The sequence below is a fragment of the Nannospalax galili genome, unplaced genomic scaffold (genome assembly GCF_000622305.1).
Source record: "Nannospalax galili isolate Female #2095 unplaced genomic scaffold, S.galili_v1.0 scaffold780, whole genome shotgun sequence".
Classification (NCBI taxonomy): domain Eukaryota; kingdom Metazoa; phylum Chordata; class Mammalia; order Rodentia; family Spalacidae; genus Nannospalax; species Nannospalax galili.
In genome coordinates, this window is record NW_008345974.1 from 16503 (window position 1) to 27747 (window position 11245).

Here is an 11245-nt window from a genome sequence, read left to right on the forward strand (position 1 = left end):
ATGTACAAATATCTTAATGTCAATTGCATTGAAAATGAATTTTTCTGTATGAAACTGTGTATTTTAATAATGAAATGGAGATCTCTTTTAAAGGTTAAAACCTCATTTAATTTTATGTTTCATATGGTTTATACTGAGTATAATATTGTATAAATGTAATAGTTCAACTGTAAACCTAAAAATTTACAGCCAATTTTGGAAATGATGCATCTTAGCTCAGGAAATTATTGAACATGTTAATGCTGTTTAATGAAATGCTTCTTCTAAGTATGTGTTATTAAGTAAATAATTTTTTAAAAAATTTAGACCCCCATCCCCCATTCATGCCCCCATCTCTCCCCAACAGACTTCATGTATTCTGCCATACATGTTGTCCAATCCAGTCAAGCATTTGTACTCAGATGTCCTTCAGTGTAAATTCGTCCACCAGAATCTAGTCAGTCCATCTGGAGAGTGTATGTAAGGCATACTCTCCCTCACCCAGCAGCAATCAGTCTCTAATAGTTCTCAGTCATACAGTACATCTTGATCATATTTAGACCCCCCCCCCAATCTGGACCTCCCCATAGCACTCACTGCCAGATTTCATGTATTTTGTCATATGTGTTAAGGCAGATGAAGCCATGTTTGTGTCCCCAAATGTCCCTCTGTGTGAGCCCATACACTATCAAGCACCATGCCCTATAGAAAACTAGCTCTCCATCACCAGGCAATGGTTGTTTCCAATAGTTCCTAAGTTAAGTTGAAGATTCTTACCAATTGCTCCACTTCTATAATGACCTTTAGTCTGGTTTCAGTTTGGATGACTCATATGCACTCTGTCATGCTATAAATTCATGTGAGCAAGTTCCCAGAAGCCTGGAAATTACTTCCTTTTGGTCATCCACCACTCCTGGTTATCATAGTCTGTTTGTCTGCCCCCTCTTCCCCAATGCCCCCTAAGCCCTGGGTGGTAGAATTGGGCTAGAAACTCTATAGACTCTTATTCTCTGCATTTTGGGCAGTTGTGGCTTTATGGGTTAATTATCATCTGTTGCATGAAAAAGCTTTGCTGGTGAGAGTTGAGAGAGGCATGAATATTCTCTCTGTCTTCTCTTCTATGTTCCCTGAGCCTTTGGGGTAGAGATTGCATTGAAGAGATGTCACTTAGGGCTGGCATCTCACAGACATTTATTCTCTGCATTTGATCAGTTGTAGAATTCTTTAATAGTCTCCATCTGTTGCAAAAAGAAGCTTCTTTGAAAAGTGGTGAGAAGTACACTTGTCTGTAAATGTAAGGATACATACCAAAAGTACAGTGAGACATTACATTAGTCTAGGAATGTGAAAAAAGTAGGCTTCTCTCTAGGATCTATGACCTCTCTAGCTATGTGCATTTGATTATATTTACAGTACCACACATGATTATCCTATCCATTGAGTGGCCCTTAAGTCCAATTAAACAGTTGTTGATTACACCCAAGATAAAAGTGCCACTACTGAACCAATAAGAGATTGTTTTCTGGGCCAGTCATTGTTGTGGTTATTAAGCTTTACAGCTGGGTTGGATCACTAATTGGTTTTCTATAACAGCTGGATATTGTCCCTACTAAACACCAAAGACTAGTAAAGAAACAAAACCCAAACAGGAATGGAGTCCCTCTTTCAAAGCTATTTTCCAGGGGACCCACAGACAAACAATACTGGACATTGCCCCTAATCTTGGTTACCCAACAGAACTTGAAGGTAAAACTCTGTTGCTAAATATTTATATTGCATGCATTGTAGAACAAATAGTAATCATGCTGGTACTGACTTCAAACCTTCATCTCTACTGCCTAGCTTTCATAGTTCTGAAAGGTGCTAGCCATGCTATCAGAAAAGAAAAGTAATCATCAATCCTGCCCAGCTGGGAATTTTGCATGGCAAGATATGCACACTGGTGCATAGTGGCACAGACAGTATGAGAGAAACCAACTGGGTTCTGATTGGTTTTCAGGTCTGCTTCGCAACATGAATCCCACACCTGACACTGATATCAAGCCTAGGACCCCGTTACTAGAAAGATCACAGGCCATAGGGGAGAGCCTACTATTAGTCTACTAAAGAGGCATAATATTAAACTGAATCCCAATGACAAACTTTTATACCCATAGCTTAATGAATTTTCAACTCTTCAGCAGAGAAGCATCTACACACAGCAGATGGTGATCAGCACAGAGACCCACAACTCTCCAATATGTAGAGCATAAGAGACTACAGAAATATCGTTCTTTAACCACGAAACCATTTCCCCAGCTCAGAAATACCATTCCTGAATAGTATGCCTATATCAATCCTCTGCTCAAGGGAGACAGATTGCAAGAGTCAGAGGCTGTGCCTGACCACAAACAGAGTTTTCCAGACAGCTGTGCAGTTATTCATATAAACTCACAGCAACGGTGACAGCATGCACAAGACCCACATAAACTCAATCCAGACAAAATCTCAGGATGGAAGTGAGGAAGTGCATAAGAAACCCCACACCTACCTAGGGACCAGTTGGCAACTGATAGCTGCTGAGAAAGGGAGAGTCAGTTTTCTTTAAGGCTGTGGCACTAGATTGGTTAAACAGGCTCCAGGGGTTGGACCCACAATGAAACCATTGAGGAACACAAATTTAACTTAGTAGGACTCTGGGACACAATTCAATACAAATGAAAATTAGACAATTTCAGTTTCATGTGTGTGCATGTGGGCATGCTAAAGCACATGTGTGGAGGTGAGAGGAAAAATTGTGAGGTCAATTCTCCACTTCCAGCTTTACCTGGTGGTATATTAGTCACTTTTCTGTTGCTGTGATAGAAACACTGACCCAAGCAATTTATAGAAAGTAGAGTTTATTTGAGCTTATGGTTCTAGGAGAATTACAGTCCATGATGGCAGGAAGGCATGGCGACAGAGGTGGCTGGAGGAGGAGCGGAAGCTAAGCTCTACATCTTCCAGCAGGCACAGGAAACAAGAGAGCAACTAGAGATCTGGCAAGGCTTAAGAACTCACTAAGCCCACCCTAGTGACGTGCTTTCTCTAGGACAGCCACACCTTCTAAGACCTCCCAAAACAGCACCATCATCTGGGGACAAAATGTCCAAATACTTGGAGCCTATGGGGGACATTTTTATTCAAACCACCACACCTGGTTTCCAGGGATTAAACTCAACTCATCAAGCGGCTGTGACAAATGTCTTTACACAATAAACCATCTCTGTTTTCAAATTCATTATTATATTATTTAATGAGTGTGTATGTATCTACGCATGCTCACCTGAGTTCTTATGCAGGTGCCACAGACCTACATGCATAAGTTAAAGAATAATTTTAGGAAATCAGCTCTCTCCTTTCACCATGTGGTTCCTAGAATGGAACTCAGGTCATGAGGCTTGGCAGCAGATAATTTACCTGCTGTACCTCTATATATCGTTCTTTATTTCTTCAAATCTAGGTATGTTGGTGCACACTTGTTGTTATAGGTATCTGGGAGGCTGATGGGGGAGGAACAATCGTGCACACAAGGTTGAAACCAGACTAGACAACAGGGAGAACTTGCCTCAAACAGTATGAAAAGTGCTAGGAAATGCTGTGCTTGGTACAGTGTCTGCCAAGTGTTCATCAGTCTCTGGGGTTGATACCTAGCACTCCCTAAAACATAGAAAATGAGAGTGGGAGGGAGGGGAAGGGAAAGGAGAAAAGGGAAGAGGAGAGGGATAGTGCATAAGTCACAGTGCTGTAAGCTAAGCACTCCAGAGGTCAAGCCTGGCTGTAAGAGATGCACCATGTCAAAGGAGGAAAAAAGGAAAAACGGAGTATGAAATCCACTACAACATTGTGTACAACAATCCTTTAGCTCCTAGCAAATCAACCTCAACAATCAGACATTAAACAGGGCTGACTTTTTTCTCTGACATAAGGACACATAAGAGAAAGGGCCCAGAACAGCCCTGAAGTCCCCAAGTAGCTCAGGATGAACTTGAACTCTGATTCTCCTAGGATTATAGCTAAATAATAAAATGTCTGGTTTATATACTACTGTGAATACAACCTAAGGCCTCCTGCATACTAGGTAAACTGTACAAACTAAGCTACATTCTTAGTCCATAACCAGTGACTGAATTTTCCTTCACCCTTGTCCCACCCTTAAAGAAAATTACATAGAAATTACAGATGTGCTTGGTGTTCCCTCTTTTGCCTGTTTTGGCTTTCCAGAAAGTACTTAATATTTATTTTGGGACAAGGTTACACTATGTAGGCATAACTGACCTGGGACACCCTAGAGAAAGCAGGCTGACCTTGAACCCACACAGATCTGCCTGTCTTTGCCTCAAAAGTGCTGAACTGAAGGGGTGTGCCACTATGCCTGGTTGTTTTTTACTTTCAAAATTATTTTATTTATTATTTTTATATTATGTGTATGAGCATAGGACCTACATGTATGTAAGTGCATCCCTGTCATGCAATGCCTGTAGAGGTCAGAAGAGGGTGTTGGATCCCCTAAAACTTGAGTTATGGATAGTTGTTAGCTGACACATGGGTGCTGAGAATTGAACCTGTGCCCTCCTCAAGAACAGCCAGTGCTCTTAACTGCTGAGCCATCTCTAAAGCCTCCTCCTTTTGACTTTTTTTTGGGGGGAGGGTCTTTTTGAGACAGGGTCTCCCTGTAGCCCCAGCTGTCCTGAAACTCACTATGTAGACCAGGCTGGCCTTGAACTCACAGAGATCTGCCTGCCTCTGCCTCCTGAGTGCTGGGATTAAAGGCATGCACCACCACAAACCTGTGCCTAGACTGGCCTTAAACTCTAGACCCTCCTGCCTCAGTCTCCAGAGTGTTAGGTGCTCCCAAACCCTAGTGACATCATAGACATTCTGATAAACTTCCTATTATTCCAGCTCCTGAAGTTTTCACCACTTGTGGGTATAACAGGAGGGCATCTCAGAATTTACAGAGGTACCGAGTATGCAGTCTGGTTTTACACCATTCCAGACATCAGCTGTTCTCCCTCCACTTCCTCCTCACGACCTCCCCTTTTTGTTTTTTTTTTGCCTTCTTTTGTTTTTTGGTTATTTGTTTTGTGCTGTTGAGGATTCTAGCAAGGGTCTCATGTGGGCATGAGAAACAGCCATAAACTGTTGTACTTCTCACCATCCTCTGTTCCCCCTGGAACTCAAAATGGCTGCTCTTCTCCCCGTGGAAGGAGATAGGCACAGGTGCATTTACCCATGCTTGCATCCTTCATGAGTGGTCCTGCTCACATGGACGTGCTCTCTGATATGCACTCAGCAATGGCCCAGGATACTCCTGTGGTCCATCAGTGACTCTAGCATATGCTGGTAACTGAGCCTTTGAAACCCTCTCTCCCTGAGACAGGATTTCTCTACGTTGCACTTGCTTGGAACTCCCTATTCTGACACAGAAGGCCTTAAATTCCTGATCCCCTTCTCCACCTCTGGATTAGAAGCATGCATAATCAGATACAGCTCAAAACCAAATTCAAACCTGATTTACTCTATTTTCTTTTTCTATATCTTCCTCAAACTTTTAACTCTTTAATCTTGAGAAATAAACATGAATGTTCTGTGGAGCATCTTGGGAACTGCTATCCTTGGAGACTGGCTCAAGGTGGAATGAGTAGCATTCCCTTGTGGGGAATTAGTTACCAACTGGACCAATAGGCAGGGTATCAGACCTGTAAACAGCAACTGCAGCCTATGGGACTATTGATGGCTCTACTGGTTATTATGAGGCTTTTTAGGACCTCAGAAATCACATAGTACCTATTCAGCTAACTGTTGACTTCTACTCCCAGGGATTGGCTGATTCTTGATCCCACCCAGCTCATCCTTATGTAGTTCTGGATAGTCCAGGGAAGTAGTGACATCCAATGTGCCATCTGAAGGAAAAGGAATCAATGATTGTTTTAAGTCTCATTCACTCTACTCTATGAGCACTGACTGAGAGTTCCAGATACATGGTCACAGCATCCAGAGTATGGGATGGGGAAAGGCTTCATCTACTTTGGCCTTACATATAAAAAGCAGATTCAGTCCTTGGCATGGCTCAGCAGGTAAATGCATTTGTCCCAAAGGCTGATGACCAGAATTCACTTGTTGGTTTCCTGGATCTCACTGTGGAAGGGGACAACTGATTCATGAAAGTTATCCATTGAACTCCATTTGATTACCATGGCACCACATACAGAGAGACAGACAGAGACAGAGAGAGAGAGAGAGAGAGAGAGAGAGAGAGACAGAGACAGAAGCATTTGCTAATATGTTTGTGAATTGAATGTTGGTTTACTGAGATTCTCAAAGTGTTGCAGAATTAGAATGCACAGCTGGAATCCATGGCTTCCCACATGATGGGCATGTACTTCCCACTGAGCTAAAAACCTCAGCCCTCAATTAAAACCATATTATCCTCCAGCTTCAAACTCTCAAATAGAGATCACAGTGTGATTCACCACTGTCCCTGGAAACTGCTAATTAATGAAGATAAACGAGAGTCCGATTTTTCCTGCTTTTCTACACTGTGGCTCAGGAATCTTAGGGACACACAGACTGTAGATGTCCTGACAGAGGCACTGATTGACATCTCCAGCTGCAATCCCACACTCCCCACCCAATGCTCTCTGAAATCCCCATGCTGAGAAGCTAAGCTTCATGCACAGTGCCACACCAGGACCAAGGCAGAGAGGGATCCAGGGAAATTTGCTTAAAGGAGCTGCAGCTGGTTGCCTGCTCCAGCACTCATTCCCCCATCAGCACCAAACCACAGGAGCAACATTCGGTCATAGATGGCTACAACAGGATTCTTATTTCATCCCTGAGACATGAATTTGACTTGCACCCTGGCTTCATATTTGTCTGAACAGACTTGGCATTCCCTCCCACAAGCATGCTGTACCCTACTGGGTCCTTTCCATGTCTCCAAGGACACTTTTCAGTCACAGATCCTGTGCAGCCTCCTTCTCTCTCCTGAGGAATCACCAAGGCAGAGAAAAAAAAGCATACTAGCAAAGTCAGGTAGAACATGGGCAAGATCAGAGCCACAACTCAGCCAGCATAGGAAGCTGAAGGATCTTCTTAAAACCTTTTATAGCATGATAGAGCCAATAGTCATCTTTCCATGGCACACAGGTCACCTCCTCCTTCATGCCCAGGACACGAAATTTGTGAGCCAACTGCTCTGGCCCTCTGTCATATGAATGGTGACACCAGTGATAATGGATCCAACCCCCTTCCCAGTCACACTCATCTGGTCTTTTTCCAGCCCCCAGTGACACTCTGTCCCCTTGCTTCTGGGAGTAAATCCTACCTTTTTAGTACATTGAGAACACAGGGAAGACAGAGAACTCAGCTCATTTTGTGTGTCATGAAAGGAAATACACCTTCAGGAATAGTGAATACAAGACTCCCTCTTTGATGCTGAAGGCACAAGGCAGATAACAGCAGAAATCAGCTCTGGGGTGAGCTGTTGTTCTCTCAGAGGAAGGCAACCCTATCAGCCTTGTTGCCCAAAGTGTGCTCTAGAAGACTGAGCCATAAAAACAGAAAGTGGGAGAGAGAGATGAGAGGCAGGCACTGGGAAGGGAAGGGACAGCATGACAACAGTGACACAGACCCTGTTCACAGCCTGATGACTCTGGAAGGTGCTCTCCTCTGGGAAGAATCTCAGTTCTGGGAGGACAGCAGAGCTGACATCACAGCAGTGGGGCTTGGCAGCCATGCCAGAGCAGGATCTCTTCTCCACCGAGGAGAACAGAGAAGACAGCAGAGACCATGGGACCTCCCTCAGCCCTTCTCCTCAAATGGCCTGTCCCCCCATGGGGACTCCTACTCCCAGGTGAGGAGACCATTTCCTGGGAGTGGGTAGGATGTGGAGAACTCCAAGACTGACTGGGTCTTCTGTGATGGAAAAGACCCAGAGAGGGGACATGGGCTCTGTTTAGAGCCCAAGATGGAAGGAATCAAGGAGGGACACAGGCTCAGTAACAGAAAGGTCTCAGTTATCAAAGTAAAAACAGGACTCTCATCTTAAGGGGAAAAGGGATATTTTATTCTGGGGCAAAATATGACTGATTGGGGCCCAAGAACAAAGATTGAGGCCACCCCAACTTCTGTGTATGAATGGAGTAAGAGTCTCATGAAATTTTAATGTTAACATAGCAGAGAAAGTCATCAATCAAGAGATTTTTCAAATACTTTGGGGAGACATGGGCAAAGCAAGATACAGCCAAGTGGAAGAATTTTGCCTGAGATACTCTCTCATGGCTTTCTTAGCCCTTTTACTGACGGAAACTAGTTTTCTGTTCCAAAAGAATTTTTTTTCTATTCACCACAGGATGCTGGGTCTGATACAGAACTGAGCAAGGAAATGGCTATTTAGGGGGCAGAAAACAGCTCAGGACAAATTGCAACTAGGTTCTGAACCTGCGACATTCTAACTCTCCACAGTGAAAGAAGTTGTAATCGGTGAGTCACCTTTGCAGAAGGATCCATTACTTTAATTTTATATTACATTATATTTTTTCTGGGAACTTTCATTTACACTCCCCTGTTGGCCACACATCACATTGTGTGCATTTGGAGGCCACGTTTTGTTCGTTAAATACCAGTCTTCAATATTTCTATGAAATGCTTTCTGGGATCCAATGGAGCTGAGACTGCATAGGAGGCATGAAGAGCAGTCTTCACAAGAGAGTGGTAGCTGGTAAAGCCAGTAAGGAAGACAGTCAGGGGTCATATCAAAACCATCAGCACCATGATCTCATCTGACTTTTTCTATTCTGCCCTTTGTACATGACATAACATTTACATGTGACATATATTAGAATTATTATACTTATAATTTAAATAATAAAGAACACCATTTGAACTAATATAGTAAAGTTGACAGATAAAGGAAAAACATATTTTTTTTCCAAAAGGAAACTTTAATTTCAGAAACACAATATCTACTTTAAGTATAGCCATTAGCTTTATATTCATTTTATTAATAGTTATAACTGACTAATATTTTTCATGGCTGGGCAAGGTGGTGAAAATATTTAATTCCAGCACTTGGGAGGCAGAGGCAAGTGGATCTCTGGGAGTTCCAGGCCAGCTGAGTCTACAAAATGATTTCTAGACCAGCCAGAACTGCAGAGTGAAACCCTGTCCCAAAACGATAAACTTTTTTTTTTTCACGTACCAGGAAAATTTATATTGTTAAAGTGGCCATATTGCCCAAAGCTATCTTCAATGCAATTCTTTTTTTTTTAATTAGAAGAAGCATTTCATTACAACAGCATTAACCTATTCAATAACATTTTTCTGAGCTAGGGTGCATCTCTTTCAAAATTGGCTGTACATTTTTAGGTTTACAGATGAATTATTACGCTTATATAATCTTTAACTCATTGTAAACTCTATAAGACATAAAATTAAATGAGGTTCCAACGTTTAAAAAAGATCTCCACTTCATTGTCAAAACACACAGTTTCATACAGAAAAATTCATTCCAAGGCTATTGACATTGAGATGTTTTCACATGCATTTCTAATCTCTATGTACATGAATATCACACAGTCACAGTTGCCCACCTTCTGAGCTCCTTGGCATCTGAGCATTAATACAAACTCGTCAGGTAGACCACCTTCCTCTCCCACTAGAGTCTCCACACTCTGCTATCCCTGCCACTGTCCACTGTGCTGTCAGCACCCCATCCATTCCCCCCTATCTGCCCTTCTGGTAAATCTAGTGAGCCAGAGGTCCCTGTTCCAGGAGGATGAGCTGTTCCTCATCTATGGCAATCCATTGTCAGTATTCCTTTGGATAGAATTGGGGTCTGCTGTTCATTTTTCCAGTAGTATGTTGGGTTACTATCTGGAAGAGCCTTTATCCATCCTGGCCAACAACTCGAAAGAAGGTATCGCCTGTCTGGCTTTGCTGTTTGTCAAGTAGCTTTTAGTTATATATGTATGCTCTTACGAAATTATATTGGCCCCTTTAATCTTTGGTTACACTTCCCTTTTGGGTGTTTAAGGACATACAATTGGAACAGATAAAGTGATTTGTTTTTACTCTTGAGGTCATTAGAGGATTTGTTCCTCAGGGGTCCCATGGAGTTGGGAGGAGCCCCTGGCTCCTTTCTTTTACCAGCTCCATCCATGTGAGGATAAGTCAAAGGTCCTGCTCGCTTCTCTTGGAAGCATGGAGGAAATGATTCCTCCATGTTGACCCTCCTCTTTATAGAATGGACACTGGTTCAAGTCCATCTGGTGGGAAAAACATATTTTAAACAACCGAAATTTACATGTTTAAATAAACTAGATTGAATATATATTTACCCCTGTATTTACAGTTATTTGTACAGTATGAACTATGTTATTCATATTTAGACGTCTGGGACAATCTGTCATTTTTACCTTAGTTTTTCTTTTGTCCAACTGGATCTTACAGCCATGAATTTAGATAGAGTAGCTAGTTCTAATTTACAGGAAAAAAATGGTATTTAATACCTAAATTATCATTAAATCTTATCAGTAGATAACGACTTGATCTGTTTTTCTTTATTTTGGCATTATTCCAAATTTATTTTGGAGACATAAATGGAAAGCCATGCTATAGAAAAAATTAGATAACAATATAATATTTCTTTAAACTTTCTCTTAACAAATTTCTCTTTGTTATGTTACACAATATTAATAGTAGAATAGAAACAAAAGAAATCTGAAATGTATAGGCCTTGTAAATACAGGCAATTTTTACTCTTTATTTTAATGTGTCAAAATGGAAATGGGACAGTAGGAGTCACTATAGTATTGTCCATTTCAGTTTTTTAAAATATTTTATTAATTTTATTTTACATGTATGCATGTATTGCCTGCATGCATGTAAGTGCACCCATGTCATGCAATGCCCACGGAGGAAAGAAGAGGCTGTGGGATCCCCTGGAACTGGAGTTATAGACAGTTGTTAACTGCCATGTGGGTGCTGGGATTTGAACCTGGGTCTTCTGCATGAATAGCCAGTGTTCTTAGCCTCTGAGACATCTCTCCAGCCCCTGCCGATTTCATTTTATTAGTAAAATATAAAGACTGTTGCCAGGCATGGTGGTACATGCCTTTAGTCCCAACACTCAGGAGGTAGAGGCAGGTAGATTTTTGTGAATTCAAGGCCAGCCTGGTCTACATATCAAGTTCCAGGCCCATTGGGGCTACAGGGAAACCCTGTGTCAAATGTATGCATATAT

At 42.0% G+C, this 11245-nt stretch overlaps 1 protein-coding gene across 1 annotated transcript in view; it reads left to right on the forward strand.

The window, feature by feature from the left end:
- Window positions 1-8688: 8688 nt before the first annotated feature.
- The window catches only part of LOC103741490 (pregnancy-specific glycoprotein 22-like), a 19068-nt gene continuing 16511 nt past the window's right edge, over window positions 8689-11245 (forward strand). Inside the window, 1 exon segment of the mRNA XM_029567905.1 lies at window positions 8689-8731. Coding sequence (XP_029423765.1) covers window positions 8689-8731 — 43 coding nt within the window.